This window comes from Seriola dumerili, unplaced genomic scaffold (assembly GCF_002260705.1).
Source record: "Seriola dumerili isolate Sdu_G_001 unplaced genomic scaffold, Sdu_1.0 BDQW01000138.1, whole genome shotgun sequence".
Taxonomy (NCBI): Eukaryota; Metazoa; Chordata; class Actinopteri; order Carangiformes; family Carangidae; genus Seriola; species Seriola dumerili.
Genome location: NW_019174393.1, coordinates 5,235,237 through 5,255,893, shown reverse-complemented (window position 1 = coordinate 5,255,893; position 20,657 = coordinate 5,235,237). Strand labels below are relative to the sequence as shown.

Below are 20,657 nucleotides of genomic sequence, written 5' to 3'. Positions count from 1 at the left end.
TCTCATCCTCCTGTGACTCATATCTGATTATATCTGACTTTATTAGATTGCTAATACTGATGCATTAAGTAGCTTTTTACTGTTGTAGCTGCTCCAGGTGGAGCTGGTTTTAACTGCTTTATACACAGTTAGTTTAGTCCAGTGGTTCCCTACCTAGGGGTCAGGCCCCTCCAAAGGGTCACCGGATAAATCTGAGGGGTCATGACATAATTAATGGGAGAGGAAAGAAGAAAGAAAAAAAACAAACAAAAAACTAATTTGTGATACAAAAATCTGTTTTCAGTTTTTGGAATATTCTCTGATCTTTCACCGTTTTCAGTGAAATTGTGGATCATGTTCCTGTTTGGGCCTCAAACCGTTTTTTAAATGAAACCATCTGAGAAGTTTGGAACTTTTAAACTCTTAAAATACAGTGTCTTATGTTTTTCATTTAAAATCTCGGTCTTTAATGTAACATGTAGCGATAGCTGTTGGATGAATGTAACGGAGTAAAAAGCACAATATTTACCTCTGAGATGTAGTGGAGTAGAAGTATGAAATAGAAATAAAAAATACTCAAGTAAAGTACATGTAACTCCAGTACTTGAGTAAATGTACTTAGTTACTTTCCACCATGAGAAACAGCTACCCTGGCAGTTTGTCATTTTACACGGATTACACAAATTAGACGATAACTGCTAATTAGTGAGATTTAGAGGTGCTTTTTTTGTAACCATTTGACAGAACCAGGCTGGCTGTTTCCCCTGTTTCCAGTCTTTGTACTAAGCTAAGCTAAGTAAGTTAGCCTTATATTTAACAGAGAGACAGAGGTATCAGTCTTATCAGTCTAACGGTTTAACAGTAACACGGTAACACTCTCATTTTGGACATTTCCCTAACATCCCAAAAAATTTTACTTAGTAAAGTAAAGTAACCCTTTTATATCCAAATCTAAAGGCACACGAACAGCACCATCTGCCAAAATATTTGATTACGAATCGCCTTTGTCTTTTTTTTCCCCCCTAAACTGCAGGTAAAAGGAAAGGAGGAAAATTTATAGTTTGTCCCTTATGTCCTCTCTGCTTGGAAAAACCTGTCATACACACTCAAAGTCACACAAGATCAAAATGAATAAAATTAATGACAACAGCTCCTTACATAAATCTATATACTTTGGATAACAGTTTAAGTCCTGTAAAGTGCGTGTATGTGTGTGTGTGCACGTGCGTGTGTGCGTGTGTGTGTACAATAGCCTTCACACCCTTTAATTTATTACAAGTAACAATATAAAACATATTGATGGCTTGGGTTAGGTCTGTGTCACATTTCCATTTTCTCTCCCCTCCTCTCTCTCTCTCTCTCTCTCTCTCTCTCTCTATCTTTCTCATGTGTCTTATCTTTCAGGGTTTGTCAGAGGGAGCTGGTTTCAGAGGTATCCGCCCAGACACAGCAGCAGCAGGACGTGCACAGTGAGCAGATAGAGGCTGAGCAGCAGAGGGGTACGTTGGCGAGAGCAGAAGGCCACTCGGAGCATCCGCATCAAGCCCGGGCCGCCTCTCCGAATCTGCATGAGTAAGAAACACAAGGTTGCAGGAAACATTCGGCTCGTGAGTCTTTATTATTACAGTTATTGAAGATGACAAATTAGCTGGTACAGGACATTAGTGGAACCTTACTCGAGTGACAGCTCCTTCCGGCGGCTCGATAAAGACAGCAGTCTCAGAGTGATCCCCTTCTTGTGCAATGTGCCATTTAGCCTGGCTGTGGCTGATAATAAGAATAAAAACAGATGTTAGCTGTCAGATTCTGTTGATTAAACAAATTCATCAGAGCCCAAAAAGGGACAAGATGAATTATAGATGCAGATAAACTCAAGAGAAAGCGTATGACAGCACTGTTTGCCAGCTGTTTTCACCTAATATGATCCTTAGTCTCAACATTATACAATTAGAAAAATCTAATTAAGGCCAAATTAATAGTCAACGTCTCTAATAACATTAACATGTGGAAGAGCAGCATGATACAACATGGAATATGAACTGGAGCCTAAAGTCATCACGTGCAGTCTTGCCATGTGTACTGTGTATTTATAGAGTTTATAGTACCACTTTTATTTTTCATGGTTTTTGTTATAAACGCTTGATGCTCATGATGTATAAAGTTTTCTAGTTTTATTCCTTTACAAGCTGCTAACAAATCGCTGACATATCATCACACATCTTTCAAGTTGCAGTTATTTATCATGCACAACATTAGGATTCATGTTTGTGTCCAGGTGACAAATCTAAGTCCATTATTCACTCTCCTTTTAGCTCAAACAATCAACTCCTGAGGGACGTATCAGGCTCCTTCGCTGCTAAATGCTTCACTTTGTTCCCCAGCGAGTTGACAAACTGCGTGTCTGTAGTTTGGTGCTGGGGCAGGCAGTGAACAGTGGGTTCATCAAAGTTTTTTTTTTTTTTTGCTAAAAACAGCTGCCTGGAAACAGCTTTGATGAGGGAGGTTAGACCGAACCAAAATAGTAAAATTAAAATTGGGCCAGAAGCCCCTGAGCTTTGATTTCCCTGCGCATGACCAATAAAGTTTTTATCTCTTTTATCACGTGTCATATTTCATACCGTTTGAGTCTGTCCTGTGTGACCATCAGCTGTTCCTCAGCAGCCACCCTCTGCTGCGTCTCTTCATCTAGCCTGAAGCAGAGACGGTAAATAATCTGTAAGATACGTCCTGCCAGTTTGAAAAACTCTGCTAATGTGCGATCCATACTTTACCTCCGCTGTAACTCTTTGACCTCAGCTATGAAGGCGTGGCTGTCTAGCAGGCTGCTTCGCTCCTGTGGGGCTCCGGGAGGACTGTCCACTTTGTCTGTGCTCTTTGGGAAGATAATGACATTGTGGAGATAATTCACGTTAAATGCAAAATCCTTATCCTACCTCTTCTGATTTTATAGTTTTTATGATGCTTTCAGTGAGCCAAAGTTCTGGATCAAACTAAAACACTTCTAACACCACTTAAGGTCCAGTTGTTTATAGCCAATGTGCGACATGATCTGAAACTATAAGCAGAAGAATGACACAAATACTGACAGCAGCGGGCTCCCTAAGAGGGGCCCAAGATAAATCTGAAATGCCACTAGAGTAACTTTAGATTAAAGGGATGAGAAGGACAGTTTTTGTCCAGAAGCTGTGACAAGTGCTCATTTTAAAAGACTAAAAAGGTTGGGAACCACGTATGTAAAGAAAGTGTTTTAGCAACGCCACTATGTACAGAATATACCGCTACCTCTCTTTGATAGTGTTCCTGCTGAAGTTTAGGCTGGTGAGTGCGAGCTTCCTCCAGCATAGCGGTGAGTTGTCGCAGTTGTTGGTCCCTCTCTGAGAGTGTGGCGAGGGTCTGCTGCTTCAGCTGCTCTGCTTGAGCCATCCAGTCGATTCGCTCCAGCCTGACACACACACACATAAAAACAAAAAAAACAAGACACTCAGACTCACAGACAATAAATCAAAGACTCCTTTTGTCAGTTTGCCTCGTCAAAATCAGACTAAAATGCCTGTGGTGTGTCTCACCTGAGTGTCTCCGTTTCCTGCTTGCCCATTTGCACCACATTCTCCAGCTGTGTTATGACACCCAGCATGTCTTCGTTCTTGTTCTTCTCCTCAAAAAGCTCCTGGCTGACTTTAATCAGCTCCCCTGCTCCCAGCCGAGCCAGCTCCGATTTCTGCTTCATGAGCTCAGACGTTTGTGTTTGAAGCTGCTCCAGCTGCACAAAAGGAAGGAAAGACAAGAAATATCCATAAGAAAATCCATAAAAAAACGACGTGTTTCTATTAATAGTTTTTGCATTAATAGATGCAAACCACTGCAATGGTTTGTTTTGAACTCTTGTAATATGTGTGTTTAAAATTAAAATATATCTTTAGTGGCAGAAACGACACTCACCAGTCTCTCCCTGTCATTTTGAAGGGCTTGTAGTGCATTCTTCAGGCCCCACACTTCTCCAGTAGAGCCTCCGGGGCTGCTGTGAGTTGCAGGGCCACCTGCTTTGCTCATCTCTTCCAGCTTCAGGCTCAGTTCCTGGGCCTTGTTTACTGCCTGCTCCCTGCTGTCCTGGAGGGAGGCCATGGCTTTAGCGAATGACTGGTTCTCTGACCTCAGCTGCGTCGAAGCTTCTTTCTCCTCTAGCAGCTTTTGCTCGACAGCCAGCAGGTCTCGGGCCAGCTCCGCCACCCTCTCCTGGGCGCTCTCAGACTCTGTCCGCATCACACCTCCCTCCCATCGCAGCTCAGCTAGCTCTTTGCTCTTGCTATCCTGCTCTTGTCTCTCCCTTAATAAAGTCTCCTCTAAAGTCTCTACTTGCTCTCTTGCTGCCTGCAGCTGCTCCCTCAGCTTCTCCACCTCTGCACCAGGAGCATCTATCACCTGTGATACTGTCCCACTATCAGCAGCCTGACGAAGAGTCTCCCTCTCCACTTTCACTGCTTCTACTTCTGCCTCTCCGGCTCCACTCACACTCTTTAACTGACTTTCCAATTCCTCTCGCTCCCTTTCTAGAGACGTGATCCGCTCTCTCTGAGCTGCCAGAAGCTGTTTATGTTGGGAGTCCTTCATGCTCAGGACCTGGTTAAGTTCATCACGATAGCCGTGAAGCTGAGCGGACAGCTTGGCCTTTTCAGCGTACAGGTCGTCTCTCTGGACCAGCAGAGAGCGCAGCTCTTCCTTCAGGCTGTTGTTCTCCCCTGCTGCCTCCTGGATCAGACCATCCTTCTCCATCATCACCTGGCGTGAGACAATACAATTATACTGGCCACTAAGAAAAAACATACAAGTAGTACACATGTTATATATTTTTTTTTGTACATTACCTGCAGGTGTTTCTCCTCCAGCTGTTTGTACATGTTGAGGACTCTGTCTCTGTCATCCTGCAAGGAGCTCATGGCCTTCATGAAAGAGTCCAGTTTGGTTTTTCGGTTGTTGCTCTCTTCCTCTGCCTTTCGCAGTTTTTCTTCCAGATCCCGCACTTCTCCTCTTCTCTGCTCCAGCTCCCCCTCAGCTTCTTGTGCTCGACTGTCCGCCTCTTTTCTGGCCTCGTCAGCAGCCTGGGAAATAAAACACATATGAATGGCGAAGAATTTGTTAAGAATAACTAAAAGCTGCAATTATTTCTCTTATTAAACATCGATGAAAGGGCAAAACAATATATATTATGTTCTGTAATTGAATAAACGTTAATACCTGAGCAACAGCTTGTTCCTTCTCCCCCAGCATTTCCACTTCTCTCTTTTCCTTCTCATGTAACTCAGTCTGCAGACTCTCTGTCAAGGCCTTAGAGGACCGCAGGTCTGTCTCCAGTTGCTCCACGTTCAGGCACAGCCGTCTCTCTTCCGCCTCCCTCTCCCTCAGCTCAGTCCTGGCCTGGTCGACTTCACCCTGCAGCCGACCCACAGCCTCCTCCAGAGCCTGGACTCGGTGACGAAGACCCTCCAGCTCATCTGTAAGTGTATGGACTTCATTCTGTGCAGACTGCAACTCAGCTGTGGCTTCTTGAAGCTTGCTCCTCTCCTCCTGGAGGGCAGCTTGACTCTCTGTGACTTTCTTTTCCTCTTCTTCCAGTCTCAGCTGCCAGGCTTTGTCTGCTTTTTCTAGTCTAAAAAACAAACAAACAATCTTGTGAGTTTTAAGATAAAAAGCTGAACATAATTAATCCAAGGAAACGATGAAATAAAGACAGATACAGAGAGGATTTTACCTGTCCACAGAAAGCTGAAGTTCCTCTTTCAGTGCAGTTTCTTTCTGAAGCTGTTCTGCCACCTCCTTGGCTCGTGTTTCAGCCTCCCGGACTTCAGCCTCCTTACCCTGCAGAGCATCATTAAAGCGAGTCTCCCACTGCCGGGTCTCGTCCAAAACCCTGTCCCGGTCATCTTGCAGTGAGGACATGCAGCGTGAGAAGGCAGCTAACCTGGCCAGAGACTCGTCTAGACGAGCTTGCATCTCCTGGGCTCGTCTCTCAGCTCCCTCTGCGATCTCTCTGGCCTCCAGGGTGGCCTCCTCTTCCTTTTCCCGTTCTCTGTAGGCCTCCTCCAGTCTCAGCTCCATCTCCTTCAGTTCAGCTCCCAGTCTGAACCTCACAGAGTCCAGGGTTTGCTCCGCCTCGGCTTTCATCGAGGTCTCTTTCTGCTGGGCGCTCTGTTCTAAAGTTGTTTTCTCAGCTAAGGCCTCGCTGAACAGTTTCTGGACCTCATCCAGTTGAGATTTACAGCTAGCCATCTCTGCCTCGCTCCTTTTCAGGTCCTCTAGAGTTTTGGAGCTCTCCAGCTGGGATTGTTCTAGTTTGCTGTTGAGCTCATTGTGGCCGAGCTGCAGTGCCTTAGCTTCCCTCCCCAGCTCACTGATCCTCTCCTGGTACTGGATGCTGTCCTTCTGCAGCTGTCGGACCTCCAGCTGCTTCTCCCTCAGCAGTTCTTCCAGCTGACGTGCTCTGCTCTGGCTGCCTTCTCTGACCCTCTGAGCAGACCTCAGCTGCTGCTCCAGCTCCCGCTGCTTACCAGACTCTGCTTCAGCTTCAGCTCTTTCTCTCTGGGCTTGCCTCATGTCCTCTTCCAGTCTGGACGCCCGGTCCCTCTCGCTCTGAGCCTCGGCTTCCAGTTCAGCTCGCTCCCTCTCCAACCTCTCCACCTGCCGCTGAAGGTCAGCCAGATGCTCCCGGTTGTCTGCCGTCTCTTGCTGGTAGCCGGCGATGCTCCCGTTGAGTTGGGCCAACTGGTTCATCAGACGCTCCTCCAGGTTATCTTTCTCAGTTTCAAGGCTTCCGAGGAGTTCTTTGAACTGAGTTTCCCTCTTCGAACCCTCTTCAATCAGGCTCTTTTCTCTCTCTTTGGCCTCTTGCAGGCACTTCTCTAGAGAGGCCACAAGAGCCAGCTTCTCTTTACTTTCCTGGAGGTCTCGCTCCAGAGAGGCCAGAGCAGCGCTGAGCTCAGCCTCCCGCTCCTGCCACAGTTTCCTCTCTGAGTTAACAGCTGCCTCCATCTCTTTTATTTTATCCTCTAATACATTTTGAACACTTTCAGTCATTTCTTCCTTTTCTTTCTCCTCTGTGGGCTCTAAACATGTTTCTGGTGCAGACACTGCGACTATTTGGTCATCTGGAGTCTCCTCTGGAGTTACGGGTTTTTCCTTGTCCTCATACTGACTCTCCACAGGCTCTGCTTTGGTCATGATTATGTCAGATTTCTGGGCAGTGACAACCTCTTCTACAACAGCTGCAGAGGTAAGTGTTGTTGCTTGAGTTTCACTGTCCTCTTTCTCTCCCATTTGGGCAACTTGTTCCCTCAGTTCTTCAATCTCCTGCCCTAAAGAGTCTCTCTCTGCTGCTGTAGCATTCAGCTCAGCCTTCAGAGCCCCCAGCTCTTCTTGAAGTCTTTCAGCTTCAGCTTTCAGACGCCTGTCCTCTCGTTTTACTACAGACTTCTCCTGCATTTCTCTCAGTCTCTCATTCTCCTCCTCTAACTCCAGAATCTTCTGCTGCTTTGTTTTTGCAAATTTTCTCATCTTGTCTTTCACTGTATCCACCTCTTTCTGCGCCTCCTCTGCCTGCCTCTCCGCCTCTTGCCTTGCAGCCTCGTGTGTCCTCACTCTGGACGCTAACTCCTGTCTCTCCTGCCGGGCAGCTTCCAGGACCCGTCTCACTCGCTCAGCCTCGTCGCTCACGTTTTCATAGGACTTGAGCAAAGTCTCGTACTCATCCTTCATGCCTTGAACCTTTTCCTCCCATTCTCTGCTCACCCTGGAAGCCTCTTCTTTTGCCAAGTCCGCTTCTCTCTTACAAGCATCTTTCTCATTCAGTATGCCTTCCATGGCCAGTTTGAGGCTCTCGCAGGATGACCCAAGGCTTTGGTTCTCCAGTAACGTTCGATCGACCTCATCGATCAGTTTTAGTTTTTCCGCTCGTAGCTTCTCCAGCTCATCTTCTGCCGACTTCATTTTCTGCTGAAGTTCAGCGACGAGCTTCTCGGCTGAGGCCAGTTGCTCCTTCTGGGTCTTATTTTCTTTGAGGACCTCTTTGCGAGAGATCAGAGCGGCCTGAAGTTTTCGCTGAAGCTGCTGAATCTTTGCCTCGCTGTCTTTTTCTTCCTCTTGCTTCTGTGGAACCTCAACCTCTAACCTCTGGGTTTTTTCCTGCTCAACCTTTAATTCTTCCTGTAAAGACGTTATTAACTGATCCTTCTGAGACACCGTGTCCTGCATCGAGTGTATGAGGGAGTTCTGCTCATTAAGCTGCTGACTGAGCTCCACTATCTCGTGGTTCTTGTTGTCGAGGAACTGCTTGAAGTCTTCCACCTCAGCCTGAAGAGTTACAATGAAGGATGAGGAATCTGCAGATGCTGCCATCTCTGCTTTTAGGGTTTCGGCATAAGACTCAGCTTGGTGATACTTTTCTCTCAGATCATTAATTTCCTCTGAGAGAGCATCGATCTGTCTTTCCTTTTCTCTTAGCGCTTGTAGCTCTTTGCCCAAATCCAGTATTTCAGCCTCCTTCAACGACAGATCGGCGTGAGTCTCCTGCAGCTGCTTCTCTAGCTCTGTGTTAGCCTCCCGCACAGTCTGGATCTCCTCCCTGAGAGCTTTCAGAGATTCCTCCATTTGTGCGGAGTGGACGTCGGACGGCTCTGCAGGAAGCTGAGTCGGATCACTAGTTTGTGGTTGTGATGAATCAGGCTCAGAGGTGGTAAAATCCACCCAGTCCTCCTGGACCCAATCCCCTGCTGCTGCTTGCTTCTCCACGTTTTCAGCCACTTGTTTGGTCTCTTGATGAGAAAGGTCCTCTCTCTCTATGCTCACTTTTTCTTCCAGCTCTCTCAGCTTAGTAAGAAGGACTTCTCTTTCTCCGCTCCGCTCCTCAAAGCGTTCCATCAGCTCACTGTATTCTTCTTTCTGCTGCTTCAGCTGTTCCCGGTGGTGTCTGTCTTTCTCTTTCGCTTTGCGGATGGTGTCTTTGCGTGATTCTTGAGCATCCTGAACCTTCTTCTGGAGCGTTTCGCACTCCGCTTCGAGAGAGGCCACTTGGGATTGTAACGCAGTTGTTTCAGAAGAGGTGTCTGATGCGTGCTGACTGTTTTCAGCTTCTTCACTAAGCTTTTTATTCAGGGCAAGCGTCTCCTCTATGACTTGATCCTGTTGGCTAATTTTCTGCTCAAGAGTTTCTACTGTCTCCTCTTTGGATCTTAAAGCTTGCTCGAGCTCCAGGAGTTTAGCCTCCATTTCTTGAATCTCATGTCCTCTAGTTTTTTCTTCGTCTGGAATATTTGCAGCACTTTCTCCCTTTGCCAACTCATCTTGCTCTTTCCGTTTTTTTGCTTCCGCCTCAAAATCAGCAACTTTCTTCATGAGCTCTTTGCGTTGCACAAGTGCAGCCTGCAGCTTCTTCTTTGTGTTTGTTAGTTGTGTCTGCAGCACTCCTTTCTCCTTCCGTAAGCTACCAAGTTCATCATCTACATGAGCAGCTGAGTCTTCACCGCTCGCTTCCTGTTTCTCATCTCTCACTTTCTCAAGTTCCACTATCTCCTCCTTCAGTTTATTAACTTCACGGTCAATCTGGAACTTCTCCTCTTCTACTTGAAGGAGTTTAGCAGACATGCTGTCGTTGAGCTCCATCATCTCTTGCTCTTTCTGGCTGAGACGAAGCTGTAGCTCACTGATCTCTGAGTCCTTCTTTGACAAAGACTCATTGTTGAGATCTGACATCTGGGAATATTCCGACATGCTGTTTTCCACATCTTGCAGCTTCCTTTCAAGCTCAGAAGAGAGGAGTTCTCTGTCCTCCAGCTGAGCACTCAGCATCCTGGCCTGACCCTCCTGCTCAGAGAGAGCTAGGTGGGTTGTTTCCAAGTCTCTCTGCAGACTCTGGATCTTCTGCTCCTTGGCTTTAGTTTCAGCGTTCAAAATGTCCAACTGTTCTTCTAGAAGCTGCATTTCAACACTGTGCTTCTCCACCACTGAGCTACTTTGCTGGGAAACATCATCCAACTCCACTCTGACTGACTTGAGCTCCTCTGCAAAGTTGTTGGCCTGGGACTCTGCCTCCTCTTTGGCAGCAGTGAGGGACTGGGTTTCTTCTTCCAGACTCTTGATTTTCTCCTGTGACTCTGCAGCTGCTTCTCTGAGCCTCTGCAGCTCTGCTAAAAGTTCACTGTACCTCCTCTGGAGTTCCTCGGCTAAGGCCTGAGCAAAGACCTGTCCAGATGGCACGATAGCGTCTGTGGAGGAAGAACTCTGCTGTGTTAGATGAACCTGAACTGTCTCTCGGATGATGACAGAGGAGGACTCAACTTGAACTGTGGAGGTTTCCTGCTCCATGCTCGTCGCTTCCCAGGACTGCAACTGCAGCTGGCCAAAGTCCTGCAGGATGGAGGGCCACTCCTGGCCTCCATCTTGATTCACAGCTTCCAGGAGGGTCCAGCTGCTGTGGGCCACCTCTGAATCACTACTGGCTACCATCTCGTCTGAGGAGGTCCCTTTGGATTCTTCTGGGGACTCACACTGGTGTCCAATAAGCTCTGGGCTGCTCTCGTTACCAGCAGATATGGAGAGGACAGAGGTGTCCTCAGCCACTAAAGTGGTCTCTTCTTCTTGTGTATCCTCCATTAGTTCAGGAAGAGCTGCAGAACTGTCATGGGGGGCTGTACTGGCATCCTGATCCTGGTCTGGAGTCTGATCGTATGTTTCACTTGATGTGACTTCACTGGAGCTCTGGTCTTTAGCCAGTCTGAGGGATTCTCTCAACGCAACCAGCTCACTGTCTTTTTCTAGTAGCTGCTGCTCCAGTGCCAGTATGTTTGCTGTGGAAGAGAAAGTCTTTAGTAAAAGTTTCTACAGTAAATAGAAAAAAAAAACTGTAGTTTTAACCAATACTTGACACAACCGGATGAAAATCTGATCAAAACCAACTATTAATGTGTGTAAGTGTCAATACTAAGAGGGATCTCAGAGAACCATCTGTTCTGTGTGAAATATTATCTCAGTCAAAGAACAAACAACATCAATAACTGGTGTGTGCTGCTAGAGGAATATATTAGTGTTCAAAGTTCATACAGTTAGTCTAGCCTGTCAAACAGAGAATCAATACTCAGGCGGGCAAAAATCACTCCTGGAAACAGAAGTGACTGCTTTATTTATCTTGGACAGTTTAGTTTAAGACAACCAAGAAGAAGGAAAAACACAGTAAGTTAAGAAGAATCTATCCGATGTTATCCTGAAGTAATATAAAATTATCCTTTATATAATTTTTTTCTTACACTAATTAAAAGACCAACCACATGGTCACTTTACAGAGCCCAGGGTGATTTTAGGAGATTAAAGGAACATTTCTTTCCTACAAATATGAGTAATACAATTAAAATAAATACATTAAATACATGCTCATTTTGATTATTAAATAATTATACTAACAATTTAATACGGACAACATTTTATTTTTTTTTTAAATCTCTGAATTTAATTTCAGAATAATACACATGTATTTTATACCTGGATTATAATTATTGATGCATCAGTGAATAGGGATCACTTAAATGTTGCAGCTGGCAATGTTGGACCTAATTCTTTAAACCGCTGAGTAGCTTAATCAATAGCAATGCATCACAGGGCTGCAACTTTCATTACAGATTAATCAGCCCATCATTTTCTCCTATGACTGATTATTGGTCCAGTCTATAAATTGTCTGCCTGTAACAACTTGCCTAGAACATCCATCAAGTGTCTTGTTTTGTCTGACCATCAGTCCAACATCCAAAATGATTCATTTCACAATGATATAAAACCAGAAAATCCTCACATTTGAGAAGCTGGAACTAATAAAGGTTTGGCATTTTTGCTAGAAAAATGTTAATCAGCTAATCGTTTAGTTATTGCGGCTCTAATTCATTCTAATGTATTTGTTGATTATATCTACACATATGGGCCTTGTGCATATTTGTCTGTGCATTTGTTTTGGAGATGCATGAATGTATTTACTGTGAGTGTGAGCGTATTGATGCTCGAGTCTGTTTCCTGTTTTTTGTACCTTTTTCAGCTTCAGTTGGATCCTGTGCTGACGGTTCAGTCACATCATCTCTTTCAGTCAACTGAAAGGAAGAAACAAAACTGTGACTATCTTCTGAAGATAGACAGGACTGAAAGTTGTTGTGATTCACTAGAGAAACATCCTGTGTAAGTAGGAGTGAAACAACAGTTTTTAAAAGCTCTATGCAGCCTATATGATGATCTATATCAGCTGTATGTAAGGCTGCAGTGTGAGGTGAAGGTCGGCTCAGACAGTCAGTCATAACAGTGGATCACTGCAGAAGGGATTAGACTTACTTCCTCACAACGGGTCTGTCTACTGTGTGACTCAGCTTCTGTCCTGTCTGACACTGACCAGGATCACCTGTCCAGACACAGGTTGCGACCCTGACCTGGTGCAGAGGATTCGACCAGACATCACTGCCCTGCTCTCTACAGATAAAAGGCGACTCTGCAAATTGTGTTTTGATATTTAAGGAAAAGTAGAAATGACGCAGCTGTTTGACTTTGAAGAGAAACTATTAAGAGCTTCTTTTGCTTTTTATATTTCAGCTTATACTAAGCTTCAGGTCCCACATCCTCCACTTCAACACCTTTTTAATCATATAAACAGAGACACAGAAGAAGAGAAACTCGGTACAAAGGCACAGAGAAACTTTGAAGTTTAAGCTTTGCAGAGACGATAAAGCTTTTCAAGTGTCATAGAGCTTATTTAGGAATGCCTTTTGAAGTTTATACCTCAAGTGAAACAGGCTGTTTACATCTGAGGTTAAGCAAGTAGTAACTGCTTAGAAAAAAAAATGTACTTCTGTGTTTTTAAGCATTCTGTGTTTAAGACCTCATTTACACCTGACATTAATATGGAAACTGTAACTGCACATTATATCTGGATGAGGAAAAATTCATGTTAACGCAAAGTGTAAATGCGTGCGGAACGCCAAGTTAATTTGCATGTAGAGATCTGATCACAATGCAGGAAGTATGGAGATCATGTGAAAGCTTATTAACACCAGGTGTAAATCCTGTGGATCAGATCCATCCACATAATGTATCCAGCCACAGATCACCTGTAAATGGGGCCGTAGTACTGACCGTTACAATTTGCTGCTCCAACTCCTGGATCTTGGCAGCGGCCTCCTCTTGGTCTGTCGTTTTTCTGTCAAGTTGTTCTGAAAATCATATAAAAATTTCAGTACCTTGATGAAAAGCATTAGTTTTGACATTAGCACACTGAATCCAGCAAACAACCAGATAAATGCTCTTACCCTGAAGGGTTTCCATGGTGTGGGTGAGCTCTGCACAACGTTCCTCACTCTCACTGCGTTTGTCTTTCAGTCTTGTCAGCTGGGTCTCAATCGACTGCACTGTGTCCAGGAGCAGGGAGAGGTCAGCGGGGACGGGGCTTACCTCTGCTGCTTGTACATCATCTAGAGCCAGAGTTTGCAAATGCCTCCAAACTTCAGCCATGGTCTCACTCTTCTTCTTGGCATCCACCTGCTCCTCTTTCAGCGAAGCCAGCTCTCTTTCTAGTGTATCAACTTCTGACTTCTCCCTCTCTGAGGCGTCCTGGCCGGCATGAACAGCTGCCTCTCTCATAGATGCGAGTTCACTTTCAAGCCGAGCCATTTCTGCCCTGTCTCTCTCTGAAGCATCATGGCTCGCTTGGATGGTTGCGAGCTCAGCCTCTTTCATCAGAGCCAATTCTCTCTCCAGTCTGGCAACTTCCATCTTCTCCTTCTCCAGAGCCTCCTGACTAACAAGCCCAGCCTCTCTGAGGGAGACCAGCTCGCTCTCCTGCCTCGCCGCCACCTCCGCTCTCTCTCCTTCCTGAGCCTCCAGGCTGGTTCGGAGGGCTGCGAGTTCTACGTCAGCTCTGCCGGCCCGCTCGGCCCACTGCTGCCCCTCCTCCTCCCTCAGCTTCACGGCCTCGGCCAGCTCCTGCTCCATCTGCCGGAACTGAGCAGTCAGGATCTGAGCACGCAGAGGGTGAGGAAGAGAGAGAGAAAGAGGATATGAAGGATACGAGTGGGTGTGTGTTGTGTGGCTCAGCCAAACAATGAAATATATTGACATGCCATTGAGATCTAGGGTGTGTCTTGTTTGAACAGTTTTCTTTTATTTATACAGGACAAGTATTCATTCCACGTGAAGACTCTGTAGATGTCTGGCAACATGTGGAACAATCTCTAAAACAACATTCTTTCAAAAAGGAGCTAAAATGGTATCTAGTCCAACAGGATCTTTACCTGTTTTTGCTGATCAGCACTGCTCACTTCCTGCTGCAGCATTTCCAGCACTTGGGAGCGAGATTTTAAGGACTCCTCAAGCTCTTCACAACGTCTCTGGGCTGCGTGCAGCGCCTGGGAACGATGAAATAACACAGACACAGTTATCTACTCTTCAGCTGCTTGATAACTTGAAACATTTTTGTGTTTGTCCCCTGGAAATGAATTAACAGTCACCAAAGTTTAATTAAAGTTTGGGTAATTTTCTTTCTTTAGCCTAAATCATTTTTAAAATAAAGTTTAGTTGTGGTCCATGGGCTATTTTGGGAGCAAGTTTCTCCCCTTTTTCTGTTAAAAGGTGTTTTTGTCCAAATGGAGTGTGGCTCTTTGGGGCATATTTGTGGTTTTGGCCTGTATAAATTAATTTGACTTGATTTTACTATATTGTCTTACAGGATAATGACATTAAAGTGTCATTATTAAAAACTAAAACATATTTTCTCCACAAATAGAGTCCTTCTTTCTATTTTTTGATGTTGCTGTACTAGTTTAAACAATCAACAAGAGCTCAAACGACAGAAAGAGAATTAATTGGCAACAATTTAGATAATCGATTAATAATCTACGTAATTTTTTAGGTATAAATGCCAAAATTTGACTGGTTCCTGCTTTTTCAAATGTGAATATTTGCTGAATATTTGGGGATTTTTACTGTTAAATAAAAGCAATTTAAACATGTCAACTTGAGCTCTTGAAAATTATGATGAGAATGTTTTTGATCAAATAAATAATTGTTTCAGGTAATAAAAAGTAGATAAATAGTGACAATAACTGTCAACAACTATTAAAGAATAAACCATATATTAAGGAGTTATATTGACAAACTCCTGGCTCTTTCACCTGCTGAAGCTCGCCGTCATTCTGAGACTGCGTTGTGACCTTCATCAGCTCCTCTTCATGTTTTTGGATCTGCTCCTGGAAACGAACGTCCTTCTCGCAGACCACCGCCTGCAGTTTCTGCAGCTGAAAACAAAAACACAACAAATTATCCACACAGAACTTTTCTCAGTACATTTTAATTCATTGGTTGTTCAGAGAGTATGACTAGATGTGATTACAGCTATGTCACCTGCTCAGCGTGGGCAGATTCCTTCTCTTGAAGGAGCTGTTCGGTGGCCTGGAGCTGTAGTTTCAGCTCCCTGCTGTTGGCCTCCTCCTCGCTCAGCTTGTTCTTCAGATCTTGGAGCTCCTCCTCGACTGCAGAACCAGCTCCTGTGAAAGAGCTGTCTGGGCTCTGCTGTAGACAAAACAGACGTTCAAATCAGATAAGATTTTGATTCCTGGTTTGTGGTTAACGAGTGGCATGTTTTATTCTGCATAAGATCTTTTTTGTTAAAAGCAACCGAAAGAGTGATTTGTAATAACCCTACAAGCGCAACACTGGCTATTTCTGCCTCATTCAAACTTACTGTGCCTCCTCCTGATCCTTTCAAATCAGTTATCTGTTTGTTGAGTGAAGCCATCTTAGCTTTGGCCTGCAGTTTGAGTTTGGTGAATCGAGCCTCGGCTTCTTCCTTTTCATTCTATGAATATGAAGAGAAAAAAAAACAAAAAAAGCAATGGTTCTCAGTCAGAAAAGACGTTGACACGTTTTGGAGCAAAGTGTTGATAGCAAACACACACAAAGGATTATTCACCTTGAGCTGTGCATCTTTGTTGGCCAGCTCTGTGTCCTTTTGGACAAGCTGGGTGTCTTTGTCTCGAATGAGCTCCTTCAGCTGGACCACCAGTTGTTCCAGGTGAGCCAGCCTCTCCATGGCCTCCTCAGGTGCCTCAGACTCCACTGGAGCCTGGCCCTCACCGGCAGGGAGCTGAGGCACCAGCATACCCTGTACAAGAAAACAAATAAAGGTCAGTTTATTCATCATTGTTGGTCTGAGACGTCTGCAAGAATCACCCAAACAAGTCAATCAGGTTTATTTTCACCTTGGCTCTGAGTCTTAAAATGTTTTGACAGAAAGTCTGCATTAAAAGAATTACACCAGCATGACATTTTGAGCTACTGGCCAAAAGCACATAAAGATTTTCTGTTCTGCTATAAGATTTCATCTTGTCTTGATTTCAAAAGCAGACAATTACTAAAATCACCCTCTTTCAAATTTGACCTGACATACAATCAACACATACTTATTTAGAAGCAAGGGATACAGTTGGCAAAGCTGTTCATTATAATTCTTTATAACATTAGTTGCCCTCTCACTTGTGGGTCTCCATCTGGGGCCTCCTCTCCAGAGAGCTCCTGGAGGACTGTGGCCAGACGGCTCAACATAAAGATGGCACTGTGAGTGGGGGAAAAAAAACTGAGGTTAGAAGCTTCAGCGCAGACTAACGTGAGATGTTTCTGACATGTATACAGCTCCTTTGCTGAAACTGCACAAGTCCAGTTCGGTTTGCTATAGATAAAATGGTGGACATGTTAGACCTATTTTTCAAAACCTTTCTGCAGTTGGCAACTTTCTCCAGTATCCTCCATCAATGTTCGGCCTCAGAATATTTTTAGCTGTAGGCATGAATTCATAGTTATTTATAGTAGTATAAATGCAGCCTGCAGTTAAACCTGTCTTATATCTGTAATGCATGGTGTCTGATATGTACACTTGACCTTTTACAATGTCTTTGACAAGAACAGCTCCAAGTGCCTCCTGACACTGATGCTGAATGACAAGTCCTATGAAGATGTGAATATACACACAGTCCCAAGGACATGTATTTTACTTTTGTCTACATGCAAGCAGTGGCTGGTTATATGACACAGTTTTATAGATGTGACATTGAAAGTTCATTATTGACCTTGGAGACAATCCCACTATAAATTTCCTTCAGTAGCTGCTGTCTTCCTCCAGAGATGAAGTTGAATGAAGGTCAAGAATGATCTTTTGATATCAACTTTCCAAGCCCTTAACGTGCTCAGAAAAATAAAAATTTGAATGCTCAAGAACAGCTTGTGGTGAGGCGATTATGTCTATTTTATGGCATTACCAATCACCACAGCTGAGACAATTAGTCAATAAATCAATTAGATGATCAAGAGAAGGATAATGGGCAACTACCTTATAATTAATTAATCTTTTAAGTAACTTGTCAAGTAAAAAAATACCAAAATGGTTCCAGGTATCAGTTGTGAACATTTTGTTTTATGTAGTAATAAATATCTTTTGGTTATGTAGTGTAGTGTAGTGTAGTGTGGTAGAGTAATTTTATATCATAGGCCAAATGATTACTCAATAAATTGAGCAAATAATATCCAGATTAACCGGTTATTAAAATAATTGTTGGACAAATTACATTTCAAAACAGACTACAAACTGGGCCTAAAAAAGGTCAATGAAAAGCAGGATTTTGACAACATAGTACGTTTTAATATAATAATGTATTTGGTTAATATGTATATTAAGTTGTTATATATTGTACGATAATAGTACAGATTTAAGAAGTGGGATTTTTTAATAATCAGAGAGAAACAGAAACACATTTTATAACATTTCTTACTTTTTGCCCCTTGTCCAAAGCAACACATTGTCAGAGACCCCTATCCGCTTTTCTCCAAGCCTAGCCGAATTGAGCCGAGTCTTTCCGAACCTGTAGGACACTCCACTGCGGCTGCGTCACTCTTTTTGTGAACAGCAAAGATTATACCTAGCTAACGCGAAAATAGACGGCAAACTTTCCCAGCGGCTGGACACCTATATCTTCAAAGCACAGTAGACACATTTGAAGATTAAGAAACGGTGCCGTGAACAGGATGCCTGGTGAAAACATCCGCTGCTTACTCTGACTGTAGTTTCCACGATACAGTTAAGTTAGCTTAGCCGGCTAACGCCAATAACTCGTAAATAAGGAGCGATTCTTTAAAACCTGCTCCGCTGAGTTTCTCTACTCAGTGCATGACAGCTCCGAGGTACAGCCCGGCGAGTGGTGTATTTTTTAAAACAAAGGACCTTTGACTCACCTGTGCGAGTGCTTCCCAGGTAAACGTATCTGGTTTTTATTTGATATTTTTCCTCGGATGGATTTCTGAGCATAGCCACATCACCAAACATTCCCGGAAACAAAACTTCCTCTGCACTGATTGGACAGCAGGGATCTGCGTATGTAAGGGACTGTCTGCAAATTTCCCAGCTTCGAATCCTTTCTAGGGAGCATCGGCATAAATATATACACTACAAAAAACGAAAAATGAGCACCAACTAAAAATACATATAATTTGACCCTTCACCATCTGGAAGAACACAGAAGGAAGTATAACGATGGCAGGACATGACCAAAGAGTCAACCTGATCATTAATCATGGAAGGCAGCTGGGGAGGAGTCTGCTGCTACTCGTCCACTACACCACAGTGTTTGTGGCCTTTGTGGGACGCACTGTGCAGTGGATGGTGGAGGCTGTGAGGTGGACCAGCCTGTTTGCACGCTACACAGTGTCAGCATTTGACTCCATCTACAGACATCTGCACTGGGGGAAGAGGAAAAGTGTCACTGGTGGGGCCAGAGAGATCTGTACGAGCTCTGATATGGAGCCACAGTGACAGTGTCTGACAGTGTTTTATTGGCAAAATGCCAATGTGAGACAGCAACAAACAGTAGACTAAAGCTGAGGGGGTTAACTTTTAAAAACTGAATATGAAGCATAAATGATGCTTGATGATGAATGAAAATGAGGCCTTACTGAAGTCTGAAATATTATAGCTTTTTACTTTTTTAAGCTCCTAAAACATAGCTATTTGTTACATTGTTAGTCTTACTAGTGTTATATTTGTATGTGTTGTTATTTGTACATTCTATGTTTTGTTATCATCAGGAAAAGCTCTTCCAAAATGTTGGAAACTACATTTCGGGCTATTTGGTAGACATAGCCTGTTGCTGCCATTCATCCCTCATACCTGTTTATATGACTGTTATGCAAAAGTGTCACAGGGTAATGCAAACTACAGTAAAATATGATGGAAGCATACTGTATTCAAAACTACATTATTGCACTAGAGCAGGGGCAGGATCGAATTTTTGATTGAACGTTAAATGAAGAATACATCATTGCATTAACAGCCAAATTTATTTTTTTACATCTGTGTCTTTGAAGTATATACAATATGTAATTGTACTGTAATGTGTTTTTTTTGTTGGTTTTTTTTTTGGCAAACATTGGCCAGTTCCTCTTCTGTTCAGACATGAATGAATGATGAGCCATCACACTGGCTAGACCAGTAAACTGTGGAGGTGCTGCATCCTGTGGTTTTTCTGTTTTTCTGAGACTATTTCTTCTGTTGCAAGTTTTACGGCCAGAAGGAAACACACTTCTTTCACACTTCTGCTGAATGTATTTCAGAGGCAACTAATATCAGATGTTTATCATTCTTGGAATGTCGATGTGAGAAAAAACAAAAAGTGAATTATTGCTTTAAAGTGACCCACAGCTGCATTTACTAATGAAGTTTTTATTTTTACTTTTGTATTATAGATATATTTTGATTGTTCATGCATTTAGAGTGAAATTTAACCACTGACATATTTATGTTTTTTTTATTAATCAGTGATAGCACATTAGCAAGTTGTAACAATGCTGTTGTCATTATTAACTGCATTCATAGCTGCTAAATACAACTAATACACTTACGCTTTCAAGTATATTGCAAGATTGTCGTAACAAAGGAGTCATAACTAAGAGATCAAATGGTGTTTCGATGTTAATTTCAAACTGTAATCTTTGTTCAGTTAGTGTACCAATCAGCCATGGGTCAAGCCGTCTTGGCTTCAGACTATACTATCCAAATAAATTTCTCTACAAACTGTCTTGTAATTTTTTTTCTTCTAGTTTTGTCCTTGAATCTTTGCATTACAAAAAAACATTGTAAACTATCCATCACAATTTCCAAGGTCCAAGTCCAAGGCAACATCTTCATATTGCTTGTTTTGCCCAACTAACAATCCAGACCCAAAGGGAATTAAGTTAACTATCACAAAAGATGAACACTCAAAAATATTTTTTGTTTTTAAAAAGTGACTTAAAATTATGAAATCAATAATCAAAATTGCAGATTAATTTTCTGTCCATCAACATCTGTTGAATATTTGAATAATCACACACACCTCAAGAAGTACAGTCAAATGTAAAGTTACAAGCACACAAGACGACTCAACAGACAATAGGTAAACAAAATGTGCAATATTAAAACTTTATTTGGCTTTACCTTGTACCCATTGAAAGTTTAACTATGGTGAATTAACTGACCTGACAAGTGGTTTTAACCAAGAGCAAGAGAAGAATTTAAACATTACAACTATATGGAAAGAATCCAGTATGTAAATCAAAAGATAAGTCCATCTTAAAACAATTGTCAGGTG

The 20,657-nt window shown here is 43.2% G+C and overlaps 1 protein-coding gene across 1 annotated transcript; it reads right to left on the bottom strand.

Moving 5' to 3' along the window:
- Positions 1-214: 214 nt before the first annotated feature.
- On the bottom strand, positions 215-16,587 carry LOC111224564 (golgin subfamily B member 1-like). Its single transcript, XM_022749105.1, has 21 exons — positions 16,519-16,587; positions 15,956-16,147; positions 15,728-15,841; positions 15,388-15,555; positions 15,159-15,281; positions 14,280-14,393; positions 13,299-14,004; positions 13,126-13,202; positions 12,035-12,095; positions 10,716-10,811; positions 6,896-10,676; positions 5,726-6,844; positions 5,212-5,623; positions 4,842-5,075; positions 3,919-4,755; positions 3,546-3,739; positions 3,262-3,421; positions 2,751-2,851; positions 2,598-2,669; positions 1,656-1,746; positions 215-1,543 (listed from the first exon to the last, which is right to left on the bottom strand). Exons 1-21 carry the CDS (start codon positions 16,585-16,587, stop codon positions 1,406-1,408), a joined length of 8,859 nt encoding a protein of 2,952 aa, XP_022604826.1. The 3' UTR covers positions 215-1,405.
- Positions 16,588-20,657: the final 4,070 nt, after the last annotated feature.